Genomic DNA, 27356 nt, shown 5'->3' with positions numbered 1-27356 from the left:
TTATCAGCTATTTAAAAATATTTGCATTAATTGTTAATTGCAATAAATTATTTTTAGAGAGACGATCAACTTTATTCATATCGACCCTAATGTTTTACTGAAAATACATTTTTTAAGCACATTAATATTACTAAAAATAAAAATATTTTGGTAAGATCTTTCAACAAAATAATACATAGTTGGCCACCAACTACAGTTATGGTTAATATACGAATACAATACATTTATAGTTGGAATAATTAAATAAATAGTCGGCCAACTAAATGTTTAGTTAAAGCAACCTATAAAATATTAAGTTTGGACAACTAACATGATTCATTTGGCGCGCTCGTAGTCCGTCTCAAGAAACTTAACGATATTTTTTGCGCCATCTGAATAAAATAAATACTGTAGTGCGAGGTTAAGGTTTTTAAAAAGTCAAGATTATTTCCTTAATCTATTTTGGTTTTTGAAAACGTTCCAGAATCATCGTTAGACACGCTCTTCAAAAAAAAAAAAACGGTAGGGAATTATCGAAACAGCACCATATAATATCTCATTTCACCTAACTTTACTGAAGATCAAAAAAATAAGTTTCAATTGCCATTAAATAACATTATGGCCATGTATAACCAAAATAGCGTTATCTATAGACTTTTTTTTTCAAAAATCTGAGTCCCCGCGCAAATTCAAATTAAACAGTGTGGCCAACTTGATTTGACGTATTCATAATCATGATTATGATTTTGAGTATAATCACATGGCGAGAATGTGTGATTATGAATATGAGTGTATTCAAAAGCCATTGACTTATGATTATGATTATGAATACAGTCGTGATTATGATTATGAATAAAATGAATACGGCAAAAATCGTAGGCGTGATTATGATGTTCCCCGTATTCATATCCATGGCTATGATTTTAGCTGTATTCATAATCGTGATTATGATTTTCCCGGTATTCACAATCACAATCATATTCATAACTGCATTTTTAATCAAAATCAACGTGAATACGGCGAAAATCATAACCATGAATACGGGCAAACCATAATCACGCCTATGATTTTTGCCGTATTCATATTCACAATCATAATCATGAGTCGGGGGGGCTTGTGAATACACTCATATTTATAATCACACTTTCCCTCCTATGTGGTTGTACTCAAAACCATAATCATGATTATGAATACGCCCAGCTCTGGATGAGTAGTTATTTTTACTTGTACGGCGATAATGGATTCGCTGACAATTGCTATAGTAATCTCCAGGTTCTTTGTAAAAATTTTTTAGATAGCGGACACGCCACAAGAAATACCTTTTTTGAGCATCCTACAGCATCTGCTGAGGATCGATCCCCGGGAAGCTGTCAGCGACATAATCTGGGATACGGCCGAGACGTTGGTCCATCGTTCGACGCTGCTGGAGAACCGTCAGGACGCGTCCCGTCTGTTGCGCACGCCCAGCGTTCTGGGCCAGAGTCAACCGAGAGATGTCGGCCTGCGCGTTTGCTGTTGCGGGCGGAAACCGTCGCTGGGCCAGTCGGCCGTGACGTCTCCCTTGTCTGCCAACCCGTCGTCACCGCCGCCGCCGCCTCCACCGCCTCCGCCGCCGCCGCTCCAATCCGGAAATCCGCCTCCGCCCCCTCCGCCGCCGCCGCCGTTGATGGGCGTACCGTCCCCGCCAGCACCACCGGCGCCGTTTTTCCCGCAAAGCCAACAAGCCACCTCGGCCGGATCGCCGTCCGCACAACACGCCAACAAGCGTTCATTAGCGATGGGCAACAACGGGTCTTCCAACGCCGTGGACGCGCCTCCGCCTCCTCCGCCGGAATCCGCGTTCGCCAAATTGTTACCCCAACAGGAGACGCCCACGCCCAAGACCAAAATGAAAACCATCAACTGGAACAAAATACCTGATAACAAGGTAAACAACAACCACAGATATATGTATACATGTAATGAACTAGAATCTAGGTGATTGCCAACTAGTGATAAGAATACTGAGATCGACGTCCACCATTTTGACATGGATATGTCTTATGGAGGAGGACCATGGGGGAATTATGCAGAAATATGGAGGAGTATTGAGGAATTACGGAGGAGGATCATGGAGGGGTTATGCAGAAATATGGAGGTGGTATAGAAGAGTATTAAGGAATTACGGAGGAGGATCACGGAAGGATGATGGAGGAATATGGAGGATTATGGAGGAGTACTGAATTATGTAGAAGTATGGAGGAAGATTATGGATGTGAATTAATAGAGATAGTGGGTTAGAGATGAGGTATTAGAAATACAAGATTGCAGGACATATCCATGATATTGATCCATATGTATTATTGATGTATCTGCATAAAGTGTGGATAGTTTTAATTTTTTTATGGGATTTATGTGTATATAAAATAATGTATAATACTGTACCACAGAGGTCAAGACGTATCGCAAGTCAAAAGTTTTAAAAAAAATGAGCCACGTTCATAATCAAAATATTCATTTAATGATCTTTTTAGAGGTATTTAAACGTATTTCCAATATTCCATAAATGCTGCTTGGATAGCAAGTGGTAAACTAACGTTGGACCTAAGTCCTAAACTGTATTGTAACGTATGTTCATTTCGTTAGTTTTATTATTTATTTTTGTTTTGCTCCCATGTAAAATTTGATTTTTGTGACTTGCGTTATTTGACCTCTGTGATTTATCTCGAAAAAACGAATTCAATCAAAAACTTGTTTATTAGAGTTCATACTTTGAGAGTTTATAGGGGGACGTTCCAAAATTCAAAATTTCCGACTTACGGTCAAAAACATGTTTTCAAAAAAATGGAAACCATGTATTTTTTGTTTACCAAATAAATGTTCTTATCAAAATTAACAACTTTTATAAGAACATTTTTTCGATAAATTCCATAATTTGTGAGTGAAGTCTGAACCTATTTTTAGTTTTGTTATTTTACTTTGATGCAAAATGATGATATGATAATGCAAAATCATTTTGGCGGCGAGCAAACAATCCTTATCAATCTAAACATTATCAACACAAATCAGTAAACATATTTGTTGATACCACAGCGAAAATACGCTTATATTTTCATGTGATAAGGTTCTAATTCGCCTATCTCCGGTGGCGGCATGTATACTAGTTAGGCAGTCTAGTTTATCATAACATATATATATATATATATATATATATATATATGTGTTGTGTGTGACAACAACTGGATTAGGTAGGGGCACAGGCTAGTATAAAACCAAAATATGGAGCACTCTCTATTAAAGAAATGTAATTGTTGAAAATGAAACTTTATTTGATATTCAATAATAGTTTAACATATCGTGTAATACAGTGTGGGCACTTCTAGTCTTTTAGTTATGATATTACTAACATAATTATAACTAAACGTTTTTGTACAATCCTTTTCATTTCTGGAATGTGGTCACACTGAGCTGAGGAGGGTTTCTGTTATCAGTAAATGACAAAGTGCACCATCAGACGAGTGATTCTCGTGGTTGTGTTATTGGTGTAATGTTAACAATTTTTTTCTACTACTTTTCCAAAGGTGGTAGGACGCCATAATATTTGGTCGCTAGTGGCCAGAAGTCATCAGAATTCGCCCATGCCCGATTTGGATTGGTCGGAAATGGAAGGTCTGTTTTGTCAGCAAGCTCCTGTCGCTCCTTCCAACCAAGCGGGTGTGTTGAATTTCCGACTCGGCCAGGATACGGGAGAGTGCGACAAGAAAAGAAAAGAACCAACCGAAGTAAGTAAACGATATCCGTGTGGTGAATTTATTTTTCGTTTGAATAACCAATTTTGTTTTGCAGATAGTTTTGTTGGATGGAAAACGAAGTCTTAACGTCAACATCTTTTTGAAACAATTCCGAAGGTGTGTGTGTTTGGCTAGCAGGGTTTTATGTTTAAGTATTTAATATTGTCTTATTTCTCCTCAGTTCGAACGAAGACATTATACAACTGATCCGGGATGGCGAGCACGACGACATAGGAGCGGAAAAGCTTCGGGGTCTGCTGAAAATCTTACCCGAGTTGGACGAGCTGGAAATGCTGAGGGCCTTTGACGGGGACAAGACCAAATTGGGTAACGCCGAGAAATTCCTGTTACAACTAATCGACATTCCCAAGTAATAATAATAAGTATACGTTCGACCTAGAATTGCGATTCGCCCTTAAGGTGTACACGTGCGTCTGTGTATTAATATAAACGCCACCGTGTTGTTTTTATAATAGTTACAAGCTACGCATTGAAAGTATGTTATTAAAAGAAGAATTCGCATCGAATATGAGTTACCTCGAACCGAGTATAAATTCAATGATCGTCGCTGGCGAAGGTGAAAAAAAGCACAATTAATATTACTAAGTATAGTCAAGTAATAATAAAAAAATTCTGTTTAGATTTGATGACCAATAAACGTTTCCAAGAAGTTTTGTACATGGTCATTTGTGCAGGAAATTTTTTGAACTTTGTAAGTGACAATGATTTATTTGATTGGATCAATGGTACATAAGAAATAAAAACAACTTTGCTTGTGTTATATTTTAAGGGTGGTTATGCTGGAAAAGCTGCGGGCGTCAAGTTGAGTTCGTTGCAAAAGCTCACCGACATAAGAGCCAACAAACCTGGTATGAATCTCATACACTACGTCGCTTTGGTAAGTGTGTCAATTGAACTGCCAAAAAGAAACATGTGATAAACCTTGTTTAACTCTGTTATTTTAGCAAGCCGAGAAGAACCGCAAAGATCTACTAAAGTTTCCAAGTGAAATGTCTGTGCTGGAAGAAGCGACCAAGTAAGAATAAACTCAGAACTGTTTTCTGTTGGACGATTAATGTGTCGTTGTATTGTAGGACCACCGTGGAACAACTGCAGAATGAGATAAACGCGTTGGACTCGAGGTTCAAAGTGGTAAGGAAGCAAATAGAATTGCCGAACACAGAGCAAGACATCAAAAACCAAATGATCGAGTTTCTCAAGGTTGACACAGCTGCACAGGATCGGTGTTTGCTTATTATACTAACCGACGACGTGGTGGTGCTTGCAGGTGGCCGAAAGGCAAGTCGGTGGGCTGCAAAACGATATAGCCGAATTGGACTCGATGAGGAAGACGTTGGCGGATTTCTTTTGCGAGGACGTCAACACGTTCAAGCTGGAAGAATGCTTTCGGATCGTTCACAATTTTTGTTTAAAGTTCAAACTGGCCGTGGCGGAAAACGAGCGGCGAAAAGTCCAAGAAGAACAGGCTTTGGCCAGACGTCGGCAAAGAGAAGAGCAGCTGGCCGTTAAAAAACGTTTCCGTAGGTTTTCCAAGCATCATTGTCTTTTATTTATGGTAGCTGTTTTTTAAATTTAAATTTAATGCCACATTCGTCCACAGTCACTAGCGATCCGCAGGTAAACGCTTCGGACGCCGAGAACAACATTGTGGATTCCCTTTTGAACGATATCCGATCAGGATTTCCACACAAAAAGAGTTTCGACAAAGTGAGTTGGTTTAACAATTAACATTTAGCATAAATAGTTATGTGCTTATCGTTTTGTCCAGGGAAAGCGACCGCACAATACTACTTCGGAAGAAGACAACCTGTCGATGACTGGTTCGCCGGCCGTCGTGCGAAGACGTTTAGGCGCAATCGACAACGGCACCAGAGAAGATCAAAACTTGTCTCCCGGTAAGTTTTAGAAACAGACTTGAAAAATATATATGATTGCTCTATTTTTTTTTTTGGCAGACGTCACGCCAAACGGGAGCCTACGTCGTCGAAGAAGTCGAGTACCGTCGGAGGAAGACGACGTGACGTTAATGGACTTCTTGAGAACTTCGAACCCAGACGCTCCGCCGGTGTCTGCTAATACACAGAGAAAATCGTGGGGAAGCTTAGGTAATGAAATCATATAAAACAACAGAGCCGTTTAGAGTTATCATTATCGAACTGACATGAATTTCTCAGACCGATCCTGGGCCAGACGATTCAGAGGAAGTGGCAAAAAGAGACCGGAACTGTTGAGCGCCGATTTCAGTGCGGACCGAGAGCGGGCCAATTCGCCTTCACCTCTGGTCGAGAACAAATCGTCCATTACTTCCACGACGGCTTCGACGCCCGAAGAAGAAGCTAAACAACCAAAGTACTTATTGTTTTTTTTTTACCCTCTAAATAGCTCTCGGACAATTTGTTTTAATCTCCGTTCGCGAACAGGGCTTGGAGACAGAAAATCGAAGCGTGGCTGCAAGAGAACGAAAAAGAGGAGAAAGATTCGGACGACTTGCGGCGGAAAGCTCAGCGAGTGCAAAGCAACCGGCGATCTTTGGAAAACGACTCGGAAAGCGATGGCCGCAGTAGCATATTGGACACGTTGCCCGAAGGTAAACTAGCCGACTCCACCAACAACGAGGGATACAAAAGAGTTTACACCGACTGGCGTCCGACAATCGAGAAAACCGACGTCGTTGGAGTCATGGAAGCAATTGCAGGTAAGCCACAGTCGAGTAACGCTATAAAATATTGAAAGTTTCACGGTTTTGTGATTTGTCACAGGAGCTCAGAGCCCGGTCAAGGACAAATCGCAATGGCGCAAGTCCAACCTGAACGTGCCCAACACGACCGAAGAAATCGACAGCAATTCCAAGAGATACCAAAAGAAACCGATACTCTTGTCTAATTTCGAAAACCATAGCACACCCTTACACGTGAGTTTCGCTCGTAGTACAATTTATTGCTATTGACATTATGATAAGAGATAAGAGAGATAAGAGATTAGTGATACGAGAGATTAGAGATGAGAGATAAGAGATTCTTTATTACTTAACCTGATTGCGATTCCGCTTTGATGCAAATCCAGGCTATCAAAGAGGAAGACAGGCGGAAAGGTTTCATCGAAAAACTGGGACAGAACACGTCCGGTCCGGAACGGCTGACGGTTTATATCCGCGGTGCTGACCAGCCAGAAGCCAAGTCCAGCGTGCCCAGGAAACCGCTGACCAGTCCAGAGGCTTTGGAAGACAAGCTGCTCCCTCCGTTCGCTCCTCGGCGTAAGATTTCCGACTCGACCGGCCCGCTGGACCCGACCGACAGGGCCGACATAGATTCGGACAACATAGAAACACCGCCCACGTCTCGCCGGCAAATCGTCAAGCCACAACAGACGATACCACCGCCGCCGAAGAAGCCGGCCGAAGAAGAAACGCTGGGCGACGGTCAGTTCGACCGTTTCTCGGCGGCAAGACGTACCCGGAGATACAGAAAGACAGCCGAAGACGATTTGCCTAGGACCGTCGACAAGCCGTCGTCGTACCACAACGCCGGCGACGATACCGGCGAAGACGGCAAGGAGTTTGCCCGGACCCGGTTGTACTCTTCCATGCCCAGGACCGCTAGAAACCAGAGTGTAGTGGACCACGGCGACATCATGAAAGCAGTGAAAATCTACGGACAACTGCCGCCGGAGAAAAACTCTGCCGAACCGGCGGCCCGGATATCCGGCAGAGTGACCAAGATAAACATCCAAGACAACGGCGATTCGACGATCAACATGAAGAGCAACGAGTTCATTCCGGAAATTCGCGTGCAGGCTTTGACGCCGCCAATGAAGACCACCGTCAGGAACGAACACGATTTGAACGACGAAGGGTAAGAGCTATAACTTGGTTATATTTTAGTACGTTCTCACGAAGGGGATAATGTTAAAAAAAAACTTACGAGTATCCACACTACAACATAGGATACATAGGCACATGTATATGTCTTTATGTTCAAGTATGAGACCCTGGAACTTTTTAGTACTTTTCTTGTCTCTAATCTCTAATCTATCATATCTAATATTTTATCTAAAATCTATTTCCTCTAATGTATCATCTCTAGTATCTTATCTTTATTTTTATCTCTACTCTCTTTTCTCTATTTTTTAAATCTCTAATCCATTATCTCTATTTTTTTATCCCTCATCTGTTATCTCTTTTCACTTATCTCCAATAAGTTATTCCAAATATCTTATCTATTATCTCTAATTCATCATCTCTATTTTTATCTCTACTCTCTTTTCTCTTATCCATTATCTCTATATTTTTTAATTTAATTTAGTATCTCTAATATCTTATCTCTATTCTATTATCCCTATTTTTATCTCTACTCTCTTTTCTCTTATATCTAATCCATTATCGTTATTTTTGTATCCCTCGTCTATTATCTTTTTTCACTAATCTAGTATCTCTGATATCTTATCTCTAATAAATGATTTCAAATATCTGATCTATTATCTCAATTTTTACCTATTATCTCTAATCTCCCCCCTCCGTTCTTCGCCGCCTCAGCCGGGTGTGACATCCATCCAACGTTAACGCTGACTTCGGGTGTTCTCGATATTTTGTCATATAATACTTGCCTTATAAGCTGTTATTATTGCGGCGTTTCGCAGGTTCGAGGAGTCCGTGAGCTTGATGTCGGCCGAATCGTTGAGCGCAGAAGCTTCTTCGGGTAACTTCGAGACGGAAAAACCGATGCCGCCCAAAACCATAGCCCGGGCCGACAGCAGCGGCAGCAACGACACCAACAGCAGCGGCGGAGGTCCGGCGTTGAGAAAGACCAATTCTCTCAAGACGTCCGTCAGGCCGGCGGTGGTGACGAAAAAGATGGCCGAACTGCCCAAACGGACCAGCAGCTTCAGGACAACGACACCAGCCGTGGCGACGGCGCAGAGGCCGTCGACCGCGGTAAGGACCACCTCGTCTCTGGCTAGACCTTTGGCCAAACCGACGTCGACGACGACGGTGCACAGACCCGGTCTGGTCAGGACTGCTGACGGTGCTAGTTCGAAACCGGTGGAGAGGTCTAGTTCCAAGAGCAGTTTGCGCAGCTCCAGGAGTTCGCTGAACAGCAGCACCAACTCGGCCGGCACGGTGGTGAAGAAAATCCCGGGCATATCCGCGTACACCAAGGCCATAAACGACCTGACCACGGACCTGAAGGCGAAGAAACCTCTGGGCGCCGCGTTGCAACCGCACAACGGCAGGAACGCGGTGACGGTGGCCAGCAGGAGCAGCAGCAGCAGCGGCAGCAGCGGCATCGCGGTGGCCAAGCCCAGACCGTTGCAGAGCGCGAGTTTCAAAGAGAACCAAGGCAGCAGAGGCGCAGCCAAGACGTTGGGATTCATGAGGCCCACGGCTGCCAGCACGGCAAAGGACTTGGTCGACGCCGCTGGCAAACCAAAACCTCTAGTCAAGAAAACAACGTTCAAGTAGCCACACTTGACAACTCTATAAGCTCACACGTCACACACACACACACACACACAAGTCACACTCATACTCGAGAAACGCCTGTCCCGCCGGAGAACGGTACTGCGCAGAAACCGCGACCAATTATGCATGGGTCGTGTTTTGGTTTCTGCGCGGTACCGTTCTCTGGCGAGACGGGAGAGTATAGACAATAATATTACACTATTATACCATCTGGCAATTTTGAAAAAATTGTTTTCACCGATAGGTCATTTATAGTTAGTTAACTTAAGTCGTAAGCAGCCAAGTGTCTGGCGTTGTTGGACGTCTCAAATCGGATCCCCGTTACCAATTTTAAACCAACCACACACGGACCATAGATTTTTTTTTTTTAGTAGAAATTATTATTATTACCTATGTTGTATTATTTTTTTAAAAATATTTTTATTTTTATTATTAACTTTGTAGGTATTTTGAAAACTAATATAATATGCATTATTATAATATATGTTGTATAATATAGATTTTTTTATATATATAATCTGGTATCTAGTCAGAATGCATTGATACACAATCAAAACAAAGGTGCCTTTCATATAAGCTATATTAAACAATTATTACACTGTGTTTTTTTTTATAGTCTCAAAATTTATAAACTATATTATTATTATTATTTTTTTTTTTTTAATCGGTTTATTTGACTTTAACTTGTACAACTTTTATATTTTTTTAAACGCTTGATTTGTACACAATTGAGGCCTAAGCATCATTATTATATATACCTATATGAAATAATAATAGAGCTTTACAAGCGTAATATGTTTTGCACTAACACTATTGTTTTTTTTTTCTTTAAATAAATTATAATAATTGTTGTGTAATAAAACGAAATAAAACGAAAATTGTCTACGGATTTCTTTATTGACAACAACGTCAGACAGAAACCACAGCAGCTGGCGGCGGAGGTCGTAAAACGTCCTTAATATTATTTTATATTTTATTCCATATTTGTTTTATGAGCTCTATATAAATCACACACACACATGAACGTGATTGAAAAACTAGTCTTGACCAACTGTGTAGTAACACCTACATGTCATGCTCACTATGTATAGAGTAAAAATAATACTAATCTGAATTAATGAATAACCTTGCATATGATAATTGGTCGATGTTTATCCTTCTGTGATTTCAAAACTAATAGTAAACAATTTAAATGCACAGGTAATAGGACATAACAAATATGTACAACTAGATTATGTGAATATTTTATCATCTAAACTTCTAAATCACACGGTTAGAGTGATACACGGTCTTGTTGCCTAATTGAAACCGACACATATTTCACATTTAAGAGGTCCATAAATGGACCGTATCGTATGTTTTCTCTAGCTAATTAAATATGTATTATCTTAAATAATGTCACTTACAAGTAGTCACAGTGCAACGACTGTTCGGTGGAAGTTTTCATAGCCGGGCTGGAACCATTCCAATTTGTGATTCTAAAATTAGGTCCTTGAACGCTTAACGGCCCCTCGAGATGGTTGCATGGCCGTCAGTTGTGTGTACCAGCTACACACTTTAGCACAGTGTTGTTATGATGAACGATTTGCCTGTGGCAACAGAAGCCTTTTCGATCCGGCACGCCCGGTTTAGAGACACCTTGAAACCCGAAGACGTTGACGAGTTCTCGAAATTCGCCAAAGACAAGCAAAAGATTCGGTTTTTGTATCGGCGTTTGTACGGTGCACAAAATGACGACGAACCAAGTGGCATCGGTGGCGGCTACAAAGACGGAAACAAAGCTCTGGACTTGAAAAAAACCGGAAACGGATATTTCCAAAAGTCCGATTACGTCCAAGCGTTGAGTTGGTACAGCCTTGCGGTTTTTCAATGTCCTCAAACTGGCGGTGGTAAGTCAACGAGGGACAAGGGAAAATAAACCCTTTGTAGCAAAAATCACCTAACCTAACCAGAATCGTTCACTGTTATCAACAATAAACAATTTTTTACATTTTATGTCTTTGCTTTGGCACACAACCGGAAAAACCCCAACGAAAATGTCTGATGATTTATCTGATAAGATAAGAGAGATAATAGAGATAAGAGATATTGACATTTTATGTCTTTGCTTTGGCACCATAGACCTAATCAGAATGGACCGCTCATATCATTGTAAAATTGTATTAAATTAATACACCTAATAACAACAAAAAACTTTCTCTAGGATTAATTTGGAAAATTATTTTGTAAACACGCCAAGCCATTGAATGGACCAGGAGCCATTAAATAACCATTTATTACAGCTTATAAAATAAATGATTAACAAATTTGATAATATAAGAATCCATCGTGTAACAAATAGAATGTAAATAAAATCGATAGCAGAGTGAGGCAGTTTTATACAAAACTTGTACATTTTCACAACCGATAATATATTATAGTACAAACCACAGCTTTTTGTACAATAACCATTTTTATTACTATTTAGTATTTATTCGTTTTTACCATTTTATTTAATAATTATATTTATACTCCTTTTTATTACTATTTTGTAATAGGTAGTTTAATTTAATTTGTAAATAACAAGTATATTTTATAATAATGTATAATTTATGAACTAGTTACACTGTATTTTATTAAATAATATTAAATAACTGTCAGTATTTGATTTAAAAAAAATGTGTTATATAAATAATATTAATATATATTTAAATTTAATAATATAACATGTGATGATATAATTCCAAGGAGTCCATCGTCTACAACATCTTTGGTATTCCCTTACTAGCTTCATCTCTATCGCACATATTCATTCTTATTAGGTCTATGTTTGGCACACAACCGGAAAAATCGACAGTTTTTATCATAACGAAAATTTCTGATGATTTATCTGATAAGAGAGATAAGAGATTAGAGATAAAATGTCTACCGTGGATTCGTACGCAAGCTGTTGTAAAGGGATGTGGATGGTTAAGCATTTCGATCAGATTCATAACTTTCTTACCCCTACAGTCTCTAATCTCTCTCATCTCTCTTATCTCTTTTTCCGGCGCTAAGATATACCAACTGTCAGCTGGATCAATTTAGATCATTGTTAGTAGTTCTCCTAGAAATGTTATGCCCTTTATCTTTGAAATTGCATTTTATTGGGCTCCCAGCTAAGAATAGCTGATGTCGGATTTGTTCTATGATGGCCGTCTCCTTTTCTAGACTGGTCAACACAACTGGCAATTCTCTATGCCAATCGATCAGCGTGTCTGTACCATTTGAATCTCTACGACTTGGCCATAGCAGACGTGCAAAGGGCCTTCGGCCATGGTTACCCAGACGAGCTCCTCTACAAGATCCACGAAAGGTGGTTTGTTAACGTTGTCAAAAACAATAATTGTCCGTGTTTAACGGGTCTTGTGGCAGTTTAGGAAAGCGAGGTGTTTGCTGGCTACTAATCGTCTGAAATCGGCTTTGGAATCGTTCAAAGCCACTTTGCAAACGCTGGACAAATCAAAATTATCACTGGACAAGCGCCGGAAATGGCAATTGGACGTGCAGATCATGGTGGAAATGCTTGCCAAAGACAAGAACGCCAAAAACGGTATGTCTCAAACGAATAGGTAGAGGCGTTCGCTCGTTACAGAGACTAAAGAACGGTAGTTTTCAGAATCGCAACCCAGGACAGCACAGCAGCAAGACGGTCCTCCCAAGGTGTACGGAGCGCCAAACGACACCTATCCGGCGGCGACGGATGCTATGCGTATTGAATATGATTCGGTCGAAGGAAGACACGCCAAAGCCAGCAGGGACATAGTGGCGGGCAAAGTGGTGCTGGCGGAAAGAGCTCACGCGTCAGTTCTACTCCACAAGTATTGTCATTCGCACTGCACCAACTGTTTTGCCAAGTGAGTCGGCGGCGGGGTGTAGGTATACATTAGGGGAAGTTTGCGAGTTGCATCGATTGTGGGCAGAACGAGAGAGAATGGGTCGAGACAGAGGCAGTGACAGGTGTTATTAAGTACGACAAACGAAATCCTGAGGGGGACACTCGACATGATTCAAGATATACAACTGGACCGCTCCTTACCTCGTTTCAGGCTAGTGGCGCCTTTGCCGTGTCCGGACTGTGATAGAGTGGCTTTTTGCGGGGAGCCGTGCAGGGAGACGGCTCTGCAATCTTACCACGCCGTCGAATGCTCGATAATGCCCCAGTTGGTGGCAGCCGGATTGTCTGTCACTTGTCTCATGGCCCTTCGAATCGTCACCCAAAAACCGCTGAAGTACTTTACCGGTTTGGAACGCAAGCTCGACCAGCCACAGCTCGTACCCGCCAATGTTGTCAAGTACGAACCCGACGACTACGTGGGTCTGTACAACTTGGTCACTCACCGAGATTCCAGGTCCGTCCAGGACGTCTTGCACAGGGCTCATCTGGCATCGTACTTGTTGCGGTGTCTGAAAACGACCGGTTATTTTCGAAAAAACCACCAAGAACACGCGGCATTCCTTACCGACGACCAATCCTTCGTGGGCAGCCTACTACTCCGCCATCTGGAATTGCTTCAGTTCAACGCCTTCGAAGTTTCCGAACTCCAAGAGTGCCAGCAGAGTACCGTTTTCATAGGCGGAGCCGTTTATCCCACGCTGGCACTTCTCAACCACTCTTGCGACCCTTGTGTCGTCAGGTAAGTGCAACGAACATGTCTTCGAGCCAACGGGTACACGTCTTGTGATATCAACTATTCCCCGGATACAGGTATCATCGGGGCACCACCGTGGTAGTGCACACTATTCGGGACATAAGAGCCGGCGAACCGATCACAGAAAACTACGGCCCGGTGTACACTTCACAGACCAAAAACGAACGTCAGAAAAATCTCAAAAACAGGTAAAATAATTAACCAAAAGTATAGTATTAAGTCGTAACAAAATATAAAGAGACGAACTAACATAATTGACCAGCTTGTGTGCAGCGGTGAAGTAAACACAAGGGCTACAGACAGTATGACCACACTAAAGACAAAAAAAGTCTTTATTGTCGAGCGGTTGGTACTCTGTAATATGATAAAGTAGGGTTTTACCTCCATAGATAATAATTGAAGTTACCAAAACTCCCACGAGGACGTATTGTACCACTCCAAGTTAGTATACAAGCCACCCATGACTTGCTGATGTGGAATGTGGATTTTAGATTGCTTCTTTAAGTATAGACATACATTTTGGGTTATTATACTTACTTGGCGTGAAATTCAATCAGTCAATATTCTTATGTTCAACGATGGCATATATAGTTTAATACCCTAGTTTATTGTTCAAATCAATTAATATGCAAGTTCCTATTGGAAACGATAATTTGTTTTCTGTAAATGTAAACAGAATGTTGTATTATTAAAACATAATACATAGTATAAAACATGAAAATGGAGTTTTGAAAAATTATCAATATAAATAATTATTGATTATGGCGTTTCAAAAGATATATATTTATAATAAAACTTTGTTTTCTTTCTTTCTAAGAGTTATATCGGTCGACTAACCGAGGAATAATAATTGTCTAGATATTGGTTTGAATGTAACTGCACGGCTTGTTTTCAAGACTGGCCGACATTGGACCAAGTGGAAATGAGCAGATCGCTAAGAATCAAATGTTCAAGCTGTCAAAACGCTATTACGGTTTCTACAGAGTCGATGGACTTTGCGGCAAAATGTGCCGTCTGTTCTAAAAGCACAAATTTATTTAAAGCGTTACAAGTTTTGCAGGTATATGTTGTCGTCGTTCAATAGTTAAAATTGTATTAACATTGTTTACTGGAAATTCAATTATCCTATCATTTTTTTTTTTACAGGATACAGAGTGTAAATATTCAAACGCAATCGCCAAAATGGACAAGGGAGACTATCGTAAGGCTTTGCCAGAATTTCTGGCCCTCTTAACATTGTTGCAGCAACATCTTGTGCCGCCATTTAAAGATTACCATTTGTGTCAACAAGCCGTAAAGAAATGTATACTATCGTTTGGCAACAAGTCTTTGAGAAATCTTCGACGCTGAGTAGCCGCCACACAAACTTTTTATTGTTTAAATATCATTATAGACACACAAATAACTTGTAGAGATCATAAATAGCTAGTCGTCAAATAGTTTTATTAAAAAAATATATATAATTATTATGTGCAACGAAAAAAAAAAAAAATGATTCATAAATCTATAATTATTAATATTACTTCTATAAATATACGTATATTATCATAACTTATAATAATAAACCATAATTTCTAGTCTTTTGTACCGTTCTCCTATCAAAAGGTGACTTACACTTTATCGTTAGGTTAAAATTTGTCAAAACAAACATAAAGGGGAAAAAAAAAAATTGTCAAAGCTATAATTTGTTATACAAACACCGTCGTTCTGTTGTCGCGAGGAAATGAACCATAATCATATTATCCCATAACATTCCTCCGGGAGGCTAGCAACACGATTTTGCTGGTTCGGCTTCGACGTAGTTATTGAAATCTATATTGGCCGAATGATGGGAATAACCGCTCTTGATGCCGTCCCAACCTTCTTCCATTTGATATTCACCACTCTTTATTCTTTGGTAAATCTGGAATCGTCAAATAAAATATAATACATGTTGTTTTTTTTTTTTTTATCATGTTGTGACACAAACTTTTGAATGTTTGACGCAAGTACTTACTTCTTGAGTGATTGCGGAAAAAGCTAATTCGACGTTAGAACCCGTTTTGGCAGATGTTTCCACGGTCAACATGTTGTGTTCGGCGCCAAATTGTTTAGCCTCTTCTTCGGTTACTTCTCTTTTACTGAAACCACTATTTACCTGTAAAACGAAAAAAAATGTTGACTTATTACAACCAAAATTAGCATATAAATAGTTGTTTAAAGCATTGGATAATTTTTTAAGTTAGTTCTCAAAGAAATTCAGTAATGTACATAAGAATAATAATTATGATCTACCGTTGAAAAATTACTTTAGTTAATGCAAATAAAATCTACTCAAGTATCATACAAACCTGTATAAATACATTTTTTTTGTTTAATCGAATTTATGCACGAAAATAAAACATAAATCAAATTTAAAAAGAGTAACTCATAAATATTATATAGCATATTATATACACACAAATAACTAGCCTGACTGTGTACCAGACTTCACCTGGGTAAATAAATACATATCGTGTTAAATAATATTTAATAATAACAAATAAATCTCTCATCAGTAATCCAGGGATTACCGATTTCTCCTTATCACCGTTCTATTCCCTTCCTTTAATGGTTCCAACTTCCACCACATCCCTTCTGCTTAAAACATATAGTAAACCTTAGCCAGAGAATGTATCTATAAACTTAAAAACAACAAACAAAATGTTGTATATATCGTTTCCATTATTAAACTAAAAACACTATAATAACGAGAAACAGCTGTTCTTATTTAACGTAGTGTACTGACGGACTCCTCTCCTGTCCAAAATCGAAGCTCAAAAGTAGCCTTTGTCCTTTGTCGGGCTACAAGGAACTTTTTTGCCAATTTTCATTACGGTCGGTTTAGTGGTTTAGTCATGTGTACACAAACGCACTTTCGGATTTATAATATTTGTATAGATAGTTAAATATAAACATACCTAATAAGCTTTGTTATAGTTTATAAAAAAATTATTAGAATAGTGCACTAAAAATGTATTTTAATTACAATTTAATAATAATGTTGTCTCCGCGTATTATTAATAATTTTTTTTTTGATTACGATGTGAAGACAACAAGGTAATGGTTTTTGAATAACTTTAGTTTAGAAAAAAACACACACCGCGTTTCTATTTTACTTACTAAGTCTAATTTACAACCGACTAGAACGAATACAGGCCGATGGGGTTCAATGTGCCTTTTAGCGTCATTCATCCAGACAGGTATGTGTTCAAAACTGGCTCGTTTTGTAATGTCGTATATTAAGAGAGCTCCTACTGAATTTCGATAGTACGATTTCGTTATGGATCTGAAACATTTACCCCGTAAAAATCGGTTAACTCGACACACGCTATTTTTTCAATTCGATACTTACCTAAATCTTTCCTGGCCCGCCGTATCCCATAGTTGCAATTTGATTCTCGGCCCGTTGGGTATCCGTATGGTTCTAGCAAAAAAATCAACACCCACTGTAGGATCGGACACCTAAGTATAAAATTTTTCAATTGATCTCTGTACAAACAACAAAAACGTGGTGCACTCACTTCGGCAAATTTGCCATCGTTGAAAAACTTCAAAAGCGAGCTTTTGCCCACCGTGCTGTCGCCGATCAAAATCAATCTGAACTGATAGTCGAACATTAGGTCTGCCATATTGAAACGGGATGAACACGTTTGGTTTTCAATCGAATTTTAATATATCTACTATTATTTTTGTTTTGTCACGTTCGACGACAACCGACGAAGACGACTAAAGTGTTATGCAAAAAATTAAATAGAACGTCGCACTCACGTTACCATTTGATCGTTTGAATGTAACTGTAGCTAGTGGAAATAACAACAATAATTCTTTGTGTATAAATAGTTACGGCGTAGGTAGGTAAATTTTTATGTAATCGTTGAGGCCGTTCAATGTTTTCTTTTATCTCTTCGACTTGTTTAATGCAAATGTTGAGATAATGCCCTTATCGGTAGAGCGTTTTACGGTTTTTGATTTGGCCGTTTCTCAAGGTCATCGGTCAGCTGTTGTGCGTGACCTGGTAACCGGTATTGCACACTAACCACAGTCAGCTGCAACCGTGAACGGTAAAAGTGCAAGCGGTTTTACTTTTAATTTTTAAATAATTCATACCTTATAGCCACTATATTAGCTAGCCTATGCCCTATAAGTGCTTTAACAGGGCCACATTTCCCATTAATCAACCTGGGCACGTGTCTATGGCTCTCAAATTCATTTCAATTACACATTTTTTATACACCAGTAAGAACCATTAAGTAAGTGTACATTTTTATTTTTGTGAAAGATTTTTAAAACGATACCATAATTCACTAACTTTACCTACAGTTCACTTTTACAAACCTGATAAACTAAAATAAAAACCCATGTAAATCGAGTTAGTGGTTCAAGAGTTGTAAGTTATAACTGCATAGGCGCAATTGGGGGGAGGGGGGGCTCAGAGAGTATTAACATCCCCAATTTCGAAATAAGCACCCTCTAAAATTCTTTGTTTATATGTATTAAAAAATCTCTGCATATAAAAATGTATAAACATTTGGCTTAGGGTTTCAACGAGTCTGGAAAGACTTACAAATTTATATATATATATAGTATAAAAAAGAAATTTAGAAATGTCAAATTTTATTAAAATACAAACATAATAAATTGGCACATTTGCAGAATAAGCAAAGCGTATATTATAACTCTTGTATAAAATACCTGTAAACTGTATTATATTTGTATTATTTTTTGTTGTAAAATTAAAATGCTAGTGTTTTAAATGTTAAATTATTATACAACATCCTTGCTCAAACATAAAAAAAAAATTAACTTTATTAATTTAAATTTAAACACCTTGAAAATGCACAGCTTAAGCTCCCTCGATTTTTTTTATATTGAAATTGTGCCTATACTTTGTAAGTATGCCAACACCATATTATTAAAAATTTCATGTATTTAATAATACAATAAAAATTGACATTATTACATGAGGATAATGACCTGTTTATGGATGGGGGGGGGGGAATATCTAGGTATAAAGTGTATCATTAATGGTGAGGTGAAATTTCAGAAAATGTCTATACTTTATTGAAAAGAACAGTTAATTAAATAAGACTAAGTAGAAAAAATATATACAAAACCCAGATGATATACTGTAGTTTCATTGTGTTTTTATTTTTTTAAAACTTGGTTTGAAATTTTAAAGTAAGTACTTTTTTTATGGGTCAGGTGCGATGGTAAAAATTATATTTTATTTTTGTGGCAGTTGCCCTTCAAACAATTTTTGTATTATAACTCAATCAAGTGGTTCCTAGCAAGGGCGGATAATAATAAATAATAAGTGAAGACGTTGTTGATAAAAAATTAAAAAAAGGTAAATAATTAGCAATAGTACTATTAATTTTCTAGCAAATTACTTACAGAAAAATGGTACTTTTCTGTTGTAAATTATAAGACAATAGTCAACTATTGTTAATGTACAATATGATTTTAAGCGACTTACCTCTGAAAGCGTTGGTGATGTCTAGAGTGATCTAGAGGTTATCCGGAATACTGAACACACGATTTTAAATAATAATAATTACATAATGGTTATTCATATTATTAAAACCAATTACAAAAGCAGTGACTAATTTCTTGATAATATTATGTTGGTCATCGAATAATGTTTTTGATGACTAACAAACATCAATTATGATATGTAGATTTTAAACTAGGAGCAGACATTTGAAAAGGACCAACGCCTTCCTTAACTAGGAATTTTTAAATATCGATAGATATTTTTAAAACAGAATTGTTTTATACAGTGTACCTACTTATTTGTAGGTACTTTATTAGTACCTATTTACTAATAGAGAATAGACATTAATCATTACAAAGCTACCAAATTGAAAAATTCATTCTTGAAAACCAGCTTTAGTGTTAAAAGTGTAAAATAACAAATTATTATTCGTGTATGATAATATTATAGTGTAATAATCATGTAAGTTTCATGTAGGTATTCATGATGGAGTCAGTCTGGCACGACTGTAGAATATTTTCTAGTTAGGAAAACAAACAAACAAAGAGACAATGCAAGAAGTTTTAAAACTTTTCCCGTGTAAGATTGAAAGCAGAACAATTATTAATGCTGTCACGTGACCGTAACTTTCGAACACGCTAAACGATCAAAGATTGACAAAGGCTTTTACAAATATATATTTTTGAATTAGTGTTTAATAAAAGCCATAGAAATTGGTTAAAGTTTTTCAATAAGAAAATCTAAATTAAGTTGTCTTTATCTAAAAATGTTAGTGATTAAAATATGTATTAGGTGTTTAGCGCGACACATTGGCTATTTTTTTTGATATTTATAGCCCGTTTACAACTTGTTTACATCAATAAGAAAGTTCCATTAAGAAAATACACTTTTATAGGTACACATTAAATGAATGTAAAAAAACAGTGGTTGTATAAATTTATAAATTTAATCAAGTAAAATATTAAGCAAACCTTTGTTAAAAATAAACAGTTCAAACACGATAAGCCGCTTTTTTTTCATATATATGTACATACAAAGTTTTCTCTTTTATTACATATTTGCTCGATATGTTATTAATCGCTATCAGAAGCTCTAACGCTCTCTTCATCGCTGTTGTCGGTTATAGAAGAGTCCGTGTTTACGCCAGCATCGCTGGCGGCACGCTCCGAGCTCTTTTTACTTTCGACTTCGACATCACTGTTATCGCTATCCGATTTGGCTTCGCTGGAGATCCGTTTCCTTTGGCGTTCATCCTCGCTGTCGCCACTCTGAGACGTGTCTTTGGCGGCCTTGACCGGCGTATCGTCTTCCGACTTGCCGCTTTCGTCGGTTCCCAAACTGTCTTTTCTAGGAGTGCGTCGGCTCACCTTGCGGTTTTTCGTTTTCTTAACAACACTAGTGTCGCTGTCTGAATTCGCGTCGCTGTTCGACAGTGCAGCGCTTTTTCTCGTTTCTTTATCGCTGTCGTTGCTGTCGGAACCACCGGCGCGCGTTGCATTCCGGTTTTTCGAATCGCTATCGCTGTCCATATTTTCGCTGATCGTACGTTTCGACTTGTTGGTCGAATTTCGATCATCGTTGTCACTCGCATCGCTGCCGGAAGTCGCAGAATCTCTTTTCGTCGTGTCTGTAACGCAAATTTTGTTTTTGCAAATTAAGAATAAGTAAAAAAAAAGCCAGTACAGTGTGGTCGGGGCATAGTGGGGACGGAGAGGTCTACAGATTTTATTATAACTGAAAGTGATGAAATCACTTTTAAATAAACGCTTCGATGCGAATCTGTGGATAGTATGTTCAAACTGGTTATAGTGGTTTAGAAGATATCGTGGGACCAGGAATAATGCACTTAAAATTTAATATTTAGTCTTGTGCAGGGTGGATACGATAAGGGTTGATCGTCAGTCTATATGTACTGTCATAGTTACCCATATATCGTAATTAACAATATAATGAAAATATTTTTCACTACCTGTTGACTGTTGATTCACACACACATAGCAACCTGGAAACTGACTACGACCAAAGTGTAAATTTACCCTATTTTTGGGGGTTTTCCTTAATAAAAAAAAAATTTTGACTGCAGATTTTTGAGAAAATTGTATATGTTATAGTTCCATTTTAGATCTACCTTTGATCTAATTTTCACATCTAAATCTTTAAAACTTTGCTTGAAAAAGTGAAATAAAGAAAAAAATTCTATCCCTTCTAGGGGAAAGGGTTTATGATATTTTTTTGTTTTGTTAATGTTTATCGATAGTACTATGTTTGAAGAACAATTCAATATAAATTTGGAACTTTTTCGACTATTTTTAAAAAAGTTATAGAGCATCGTAATTTTAAGTTGAAAAATTTGTAAATTTTTTAGGTGTTTTTCTCGATTTTGATGGGAAAGGGGTGACTTTTTTTAAAATTTTTGGCCCGATAAAGTACCTTACAGGTATGATTTCTGATCTATAGAGTTGCTACGCGAAGAAATCGGTTCAGCGGCTTACGAGATATCGAGGGTCCAGACACAAAAAAATTAAATAAAAACACATCATTGTAAAAACAATACCTTCTCAGATTCACATCGAGCTAATATATTACTATCGTTTACTGAAAGTTATTGTCTATTGGAAATGAGTGTGTTAAACTGTGACTTAATAAGTTTACCTCTTTTCGATTCGTCGTCATCGTCGTCATCGCTGTCGTTTTTGTTTTTACTAGATAAAGCCTTAGCACTTTCTTTCGCGGCTAAAAATTCAATTAGAAACAATTGTTTAGTATTTAATATCGACAAATTTAAGTAAACCATTAATTGAAAGGATTACACGCTAAATATACTTTAGTACAAGTAGTGTATAATACCTGGGAAGGGTATTAAAACAACACTTTTAAGAAAACTAGGCATTCAAGTCTTAAATCGTAATATAAAAAAAAAATGTATCAAATATATAATTAAATTACCAAGCATAGCTTTTTTGGCCGCTTCTTCGGCTTTTTCTTCTTCTTCCTCGTCGTACGGTTGTAACTGCTTTTCTCTGAATTGGTGAACACTGAATTCCTGTTCATTAATAGGAACGTGTCTTACGATTAGTCTGGTATTAGTACTGCTGCTTTGTGTTCCGACCTTTTGTCTTCTTTTACTCAACCGCACTCTGATTTTTAAAAAAAATTATTATATATTTTACTTTTCTACATTAAGCTTGTTTTTATGAACAACTAAACTACTAACCTGGTTTCTAGTTCATTATAGAATACGCCGTCGTCTCGTACTATTAAGAAATAGTTTTCTTCGTAACCTTTACTACTCTTGCTCTTAACGTTCCAATTGTATTCTCTAGCCATTTTGTATTCATACTCGTAATCATCGTCGTAAGGAACGTTTTCAACAGCATCTTCACGCCGTTTAAATATTGTTTCTTCGGATGGTAAAAAGTAAGCAACAAACTGTTCGCCGCTTTCATCCATTACACCTCTGAAATTTATCATTATTATTGTCGAATATGTTTTTTAATGTTAAAACTCGAAACTATTACAAAATGATGTCTCTCGATAAATGTGTCAAGAATTAAAACAGCGTGATACATTCCATAGTGTTATTTCTTATAGACATTTTCTTGTATAATATAAAATATGTTTATAAGCAACCAAAAAAATACCTAATCATAGCTTGAGACATCTCTTCTATTTGTGCTGGTACAGGTCGACCCATGGGCGCGGGATCAGAATCGAAAATGACTTGAGCACAAGGATATTTCCAATTCTGAAAATCAAGTATGTTTTTATCTTTGTGGAATAACATAAATAATTTAACTTTAACGGCGTTACGTAATGAATATCGATTAAATCAGTGTTTAATTACTGAAAATGTATTTCATACCTTGAAATCTGGGAAAAAGCTTAAGGTCTCGACGGCGTGAACATTAGGCTTACTATAATGTTTCTCGACGGGTTTTTTGTTATCCTCGAAAGTCTTTTCAATGGCTTTCATTTGACTGTCTCGATCCATATACAGTGTCTCTTCCTAGTGTACGTTAATTAACGGGGGTTTAAACAAACAACCACAAACTTGATCGTAATTACAATAATACCTTAAAGTTCTTTTTAATACTGAATCCAACTTTGGCTTCGACTTTTTCAATGGTTTGTGGCTGGAACCGAGTTTGTTCAGTTGAAATGTATTCTGTGCGTCGCAACCACGATACACTTCTAGCATGATGTCTCGACCTAAAATTGTCAATACATTGTATTATACTTAAAGAACGAGAAACAAAAGAGATTGTTCAGCTTGAATATTTTATATGCTGTCTTTCGATACGCTGAATTTTATTGTAAACTGGTTAGATTTTAAATTGAATACCTTTTGGAATTTGTGGGCGCCAACATGTCTTCTTCCAACAGTTTCTCGTCGGCAGGATCCATTTGAGCCGAATTGTCAACGGTGTATTTATCTTTATTGACCAGATCGATGTTGAGACCCAAATCATGATCGGCGAGAATTTCAAACTTGTACGACCGTTCGAGGGACGTCGGATTGTACTGTATGAATCTGATTAAAGCATAGTGTTTTATGTTAAGCGTTAACCTGACTGTGTTTTTGGTTTGTTTAATTACGATGTCGATAAACAGCTTACCTGGTCGGTTGAAACGGATACGAAAGAAACTTCAAATCAAACGGAATGTCCGGTAACGTATTGCAATACTTGACGCGACACACCAAATCAGATCTGGAAAACATTATTGCAATAATTATCTACTTCAGGATGCCAATTGGGTAAGTTATTTATTTAACTTACCTCCTTTCAGCTGGCCGCTGAGGCCTTTTTTCCGGCGTTGCATTATTTTGTATTGTCGGAGCCATCGGTACACTTCTTAGAAGGTACCTCCTAAATAGATAAGTGTAAACTGTGTACTAACGATAATAAAATACAATTGAACGTCTACAAAAACAACAATAATCTATTTACTCATAATTTGTCACGACTTATAATTTGTTGTTTCCATACTAATAATAATAATTGGCCGAAAAAACTGTTATCATATTTAAAATGTAAAATTTATAATGCCAAAATATCAAACAAATTTTAGACGGCACAACATGTGATAAGCAAAACGGCCTCTGACCAACAATATCTTTTTTAGTAGTAAATTAATCCGGTAGATACCGCTTAAAGTACCTTTAAAACAGCTATTATATTAGGTATCCTTATTTTATTAAGGAGTCAAGGTATAGGCAATCTTTTGAAGAATCTTAATTTCTAGTTGTAACTGAAAAAAAACACAAAGAGCACGGATGTACCTTGGTGTGAATTTTGAACGGATGAAATCTATTGTTTATACATTTATTAAGTTACTTACTCGTAGCAGACCTACCGTTATTTACTTTGATCAATTTAGAGATATATAGACTGTACCTAATTATGTCATTTGTTACATTTAATCAATACTTGGTTTTTCAGTTATATTTAATTTTTCTCCTTAAAAATTTTTGACCTAACCCCCAGCCATAAGATACAACAGTCAAAATACCCTGTATTATATTTTTTGACTACTTTACTATGTATAGGAAGCAGATTCTCATTAAAAAATGTCAATTTCTTGTAATTTTATATATAAAATTTTCAATTTTTCCAATATTAAAATGCAATCTTTTTACATAAATAAGCAAAAAAAACAGACCGCATGCAATCCAGGGTTGCAAAAAAAAAAACAGTTTCTAAAAAAATACAAAAAAACCGTTTATTTTTTTTGTTTAAAACTATGTTTTTAATGTTTTAATCTGTTTTTAATATAATTTAAAAATTATGTTTTAAACATGTTAAAAACATTGTTTTTTTTAATTTAAAACGTTTTAAACTAATTTTAATTAAATTTAGTATAGTATACAATTATGTAGAAATTGTAAATATATTACATATTTACTAAATACTTACCAATTCCGGATGATTATTTTTTTAATTCTAGTTGACTATTTAATTCGATATTTACTCCTTTGAAATAAACAATAGTTACATATAAATAGTTCTAGTTTCTACTCTCTACAGACTACAGAGCAAACTCTTGGGCACATTTCTTAGTTTTAAGTTTTAACTACACTACTGACAGTATAGGAAGGACTTGAGGTGATTTCTATACAATGATTGTAGTACAAACTACTATGTAGACTATATACATAATTATTTAATTTTAGTATTTAGTAATCAGTATAGTGTATTATGTAGACATACAAATAATACATATTTGATATTAACTATTATACTATACTTTGAAATCTGAATTTTGTATGTTTCAACAAGTACAAATTAATTATTTAAATTAAAATACCGCTTACGTGATAATAACCCGCTGTAACAGTGTGGCCATCATATAATTGTATAACTTTATTTTAGTACTACTTAATTTTGTAAATAAATATAAATACAAATATTACTGTAAATTTTGTTTTGTGCACTTGTGCCTGTTAAGTAAACAAATAATTAAATAAAAAAGAACATATGCTTAAAACTTTTGTTCAAAACACTTTGCAATCCCCTTAAAATCAAATTTTACACGTTCTTCCTAAATGATGCCCAAATAGCATGAACTTTAAGATATATCTTAGTTCATGGCTAGTAGCACTTAAGAATTTAGCCATTTGTTATGATAGTATTATATCATATTATATCTACTGTTTGTGATGTTACCAACAGGGCCGGCCTAAGGCATAGGCATAGATAGAACATAAACTAAGTATAGTATATTAATTAGACATCATGTCCGCCATTAGACCACTTTTGTATACCTATAAATGGGGGGGGAAAAAATGGTTTCGCGTACTCACGTTCAAATGTGTGTATATATTACCTGATTTCTGCCTACCGTGTACACGTATGTATGCTATAGGTAGGTATAGGTATATTAGGTACACAAGGACCGGTTTCAGTTCCTGTCTGTTATAAATCCATATATTGTTATTTTGTTCCCCTCGAACGTTTTTCGTTTTTTCGCCGGCGCGGCTTTAAGGAAGTGAACACAAAATACAAATATAATATATATATATATATATATGATTGTGCATATTATTATTATTTATTATAATGGTTGTGTGTGTGCACATACAGAACGACGCCCCCGACGACGGCGTTTGTGTTGTGAAAATGGGGCAAAACAATGCACTAGGTAGGTCTAAGAAAAATAAGGATTGTTTTCTTATTTAGGAAATTAGGAACTGCGGGCTACCCCGTGGCATTCACCGGCGCATGCATTGCTAATACAACAGCTATGATAATAATATAATATATGCAAGGAGCATAATATTATTATATTATATTATACGCTGCTTGTTAGACACTCTGCGTGACGTTTTGTATGGGGAAAAAAAAAATATGAAAAATTGGTTGTTATTTCCAACCAATTTTGACACCTTTGGAGATCTTGCCGTCTTTTGTTGTGGTTTTTTTTTTTCAATGTATTATAATTAAACCATTATAACTTACTCTCCGGGTAGTCGACCCGGTATAGACTGCAGTAGCATTATTGTTCAGGTGCACTAAAAGCACTATATAAGGACAGTGGATAGTATAATAATATTATATTGCTGTTTAGTGTTTCCTCTACACAAACTAAAACAGTTAATAATAATAGTCATCAGGCACACTCTAACGTTAAACGCATATTGTAACCCACTCTGACAATATTGGCAATAGATTATTAGTTTTTTTTTTCAATTCCAGAGATTGGTCATTACTTATTATACATTTATAAAAAAAAATTCAAAACGTTTTTACGATAGCTTTTTCTCGTTTAAATGTTGTATTATACAGGGTGATCCACCACAATATGTAAACTGCTAATTTTTTAACAAAAACAATTGACATTGTTTGGTATATTTTTTTTTATTTCACTTTTTTCAAATGTAGGTTTGGCGCTTAAGTGTGAAAATTAGACTGACTTTAGATGAGTAGATTATTAGATCTATAATT

General features: G+C 36.9%; 4 protein-coding genes across 5 annotated transcripts in view; 2 read left to right on the top strand and 2 right to left on the bottom strand.

The window, feature by feature from the left end:
• LOC126839115 (inverted formin-2-like) overlaps positions 1–10050 on the top strand; it is a 41811-nt gene extending 31761 nt beyond the window's left edge. The window contains exons 7-24 of the mRNA XM_050574175.1: positions 1274–1906; positions 3540–3740; positions 3805–3866; positions 3931–4119; positions 4226–4326; positions 4391–4461; positions 4540–4647; positions 4715–4785; positions 4844–4970; positions 5038–5290; positions 5371–5477; positions 5539–5665; positions 5726–5875; positions 5945–6119; positions 6191–6465; positions 6530–6681; positions 6834–7621; positions 8406–10050. Of these exons, the coding sequence (XP_050430132.1) occupies positions 1274–1906; positions 3540–3740; positions 3805–3866; positions 3931–4119; positions 4226–4326; positions 4391–4461; positions 4540–4647; positions 4715–4785; positions 4844–4970; positions 5038–5290; positions 5371–5477; positions 5539–5665; positions 5726–5875; positions 5945–6119; positions 6191–6465; positions 6530–6681; positions 6834–7621; positions 8406–9228 (4413 nt within the window). The 3' untranslated portion in view covers positions 9229–10050. The remainder of the gene's footprint in view (positions 1–1273; positions 1907–3539; positions 3741–3804; positions 3867–3930; positions 4120–4225; positions 4327–4390; positions 4462–4539; positions 4648–4714; positions 4786–4843; positions 4971–5037; positions 5291–5370; positions 5478–5538; positions 5666–5725; positions 5876–5944; positions 6120–6190; positions 6466–6529; positions 6682–6833; positions 7622–8405) is intronic.
• Positions 10051–10745: 695 nt separating this feature from the next.
• Positions 10746–15410, top strand: LOC126838417 (SET and MYND domain-containing protein 4). The gene is made up of 8 exons (XM_050572815.1): positions 10746–11117; positions 12418–12562; positions 12627–12799; positions 12866–13103; positions 13296–13883; positions 13955–14086; positions 14757–14958; positions 15045–15410. The coding sequence occupies exons 1-8, from the start codon at positions 10802–10804 to the stop codon at positions 15246–15248; spliced, it is 1998 nt and encodes a 665-aa protein (XP_050428772.1). The 5' UTR covers positions 10746–10801; the 3' UTR covers positions 15249–15410.
• Positions 15330–17913, bottom strand: LOC126838418 (ras-related protein Rab-39B). Of its 2 annotated transcripts, none has more exons than XM_050572817.1 (5): positions 17441–17913; positions 17272–17343; positions 17040–17205; positions 15895–16035; positions 15330–15801 (listed from the first exon to the last, which is right to left on the bottom strand). In XM_050572817.1, exons 1-5 carry the CDS (start codon positions 17455–17457, stop codon positions 15664–15666), a joined length of 534 nt encoding a protein of 177 aa, XP_050428774.1. In that variant the 5' UTR covers positions 17458–17913; the 3' UTR covers positions 15330–15663. The 2 variants fall into 2 exon arrangements, with proteins under 2 accessions (XP_050428774.1, XP_050428773.1); XM_050572816.1 differs by having other exon boundaries at positions 15334–15801; positions 17272–17381; positions 17441–17906.
• Positions 17914–20340: 2427 nt separating this feature from the next.
• LOC126838323 (RNA polymerase II-associated factor 1 homolog) lies at positions 20341–24426 on the bottom strand. The gene is made up of 10 exons (XM_050572659.1): positions 24192–24426; positions 24030–24122; positions 23756–23944; positions 23487–23622; positions 23276–23419; positions 23055–23158; positions 22628–22870; positions 22360–22550; positions 22066–22146; positions 20341–21040 (listed from the first exon to the last, which is right to left on the bottom strand). The coding sequence occupies exons 1-10, from the start codon at positions 24254–24256 to the stop codon at positions 20487–20489; spliced, it is 1800 nt and encodes a 599-aa protein (XP_050428616.1). The 5' UTR covers positions 24257–24426; the 3' UTR covers positions 20341–20486.
• Between the last annotated feature and the right edge of the window lie 2930 nt (positions 24427–27356).

This window comes from Adelges cooleyi, unplaced genomic scaffold, assembly GCF_023614345.1.
Source record: "Adelges cooleyi isolate 19-005CV unplaced genomic scaffold, UGA_ACOO_1.1 ACOO_flye_CR_arks_rails_tigmint_CR_PRNA_30, whole genome shotgun sequence".
NCBI lineage: Eukaryota > Metazoa > Arthropoda > Insecta > Hemiptera > Adelgidae > Adelges > Adelges cooleyi.
The sequence above is the reverse complement of the archived record's forward strand: the minus strand, read 5'-3'. Positions and strand labels throughout refer to the sequence as shown.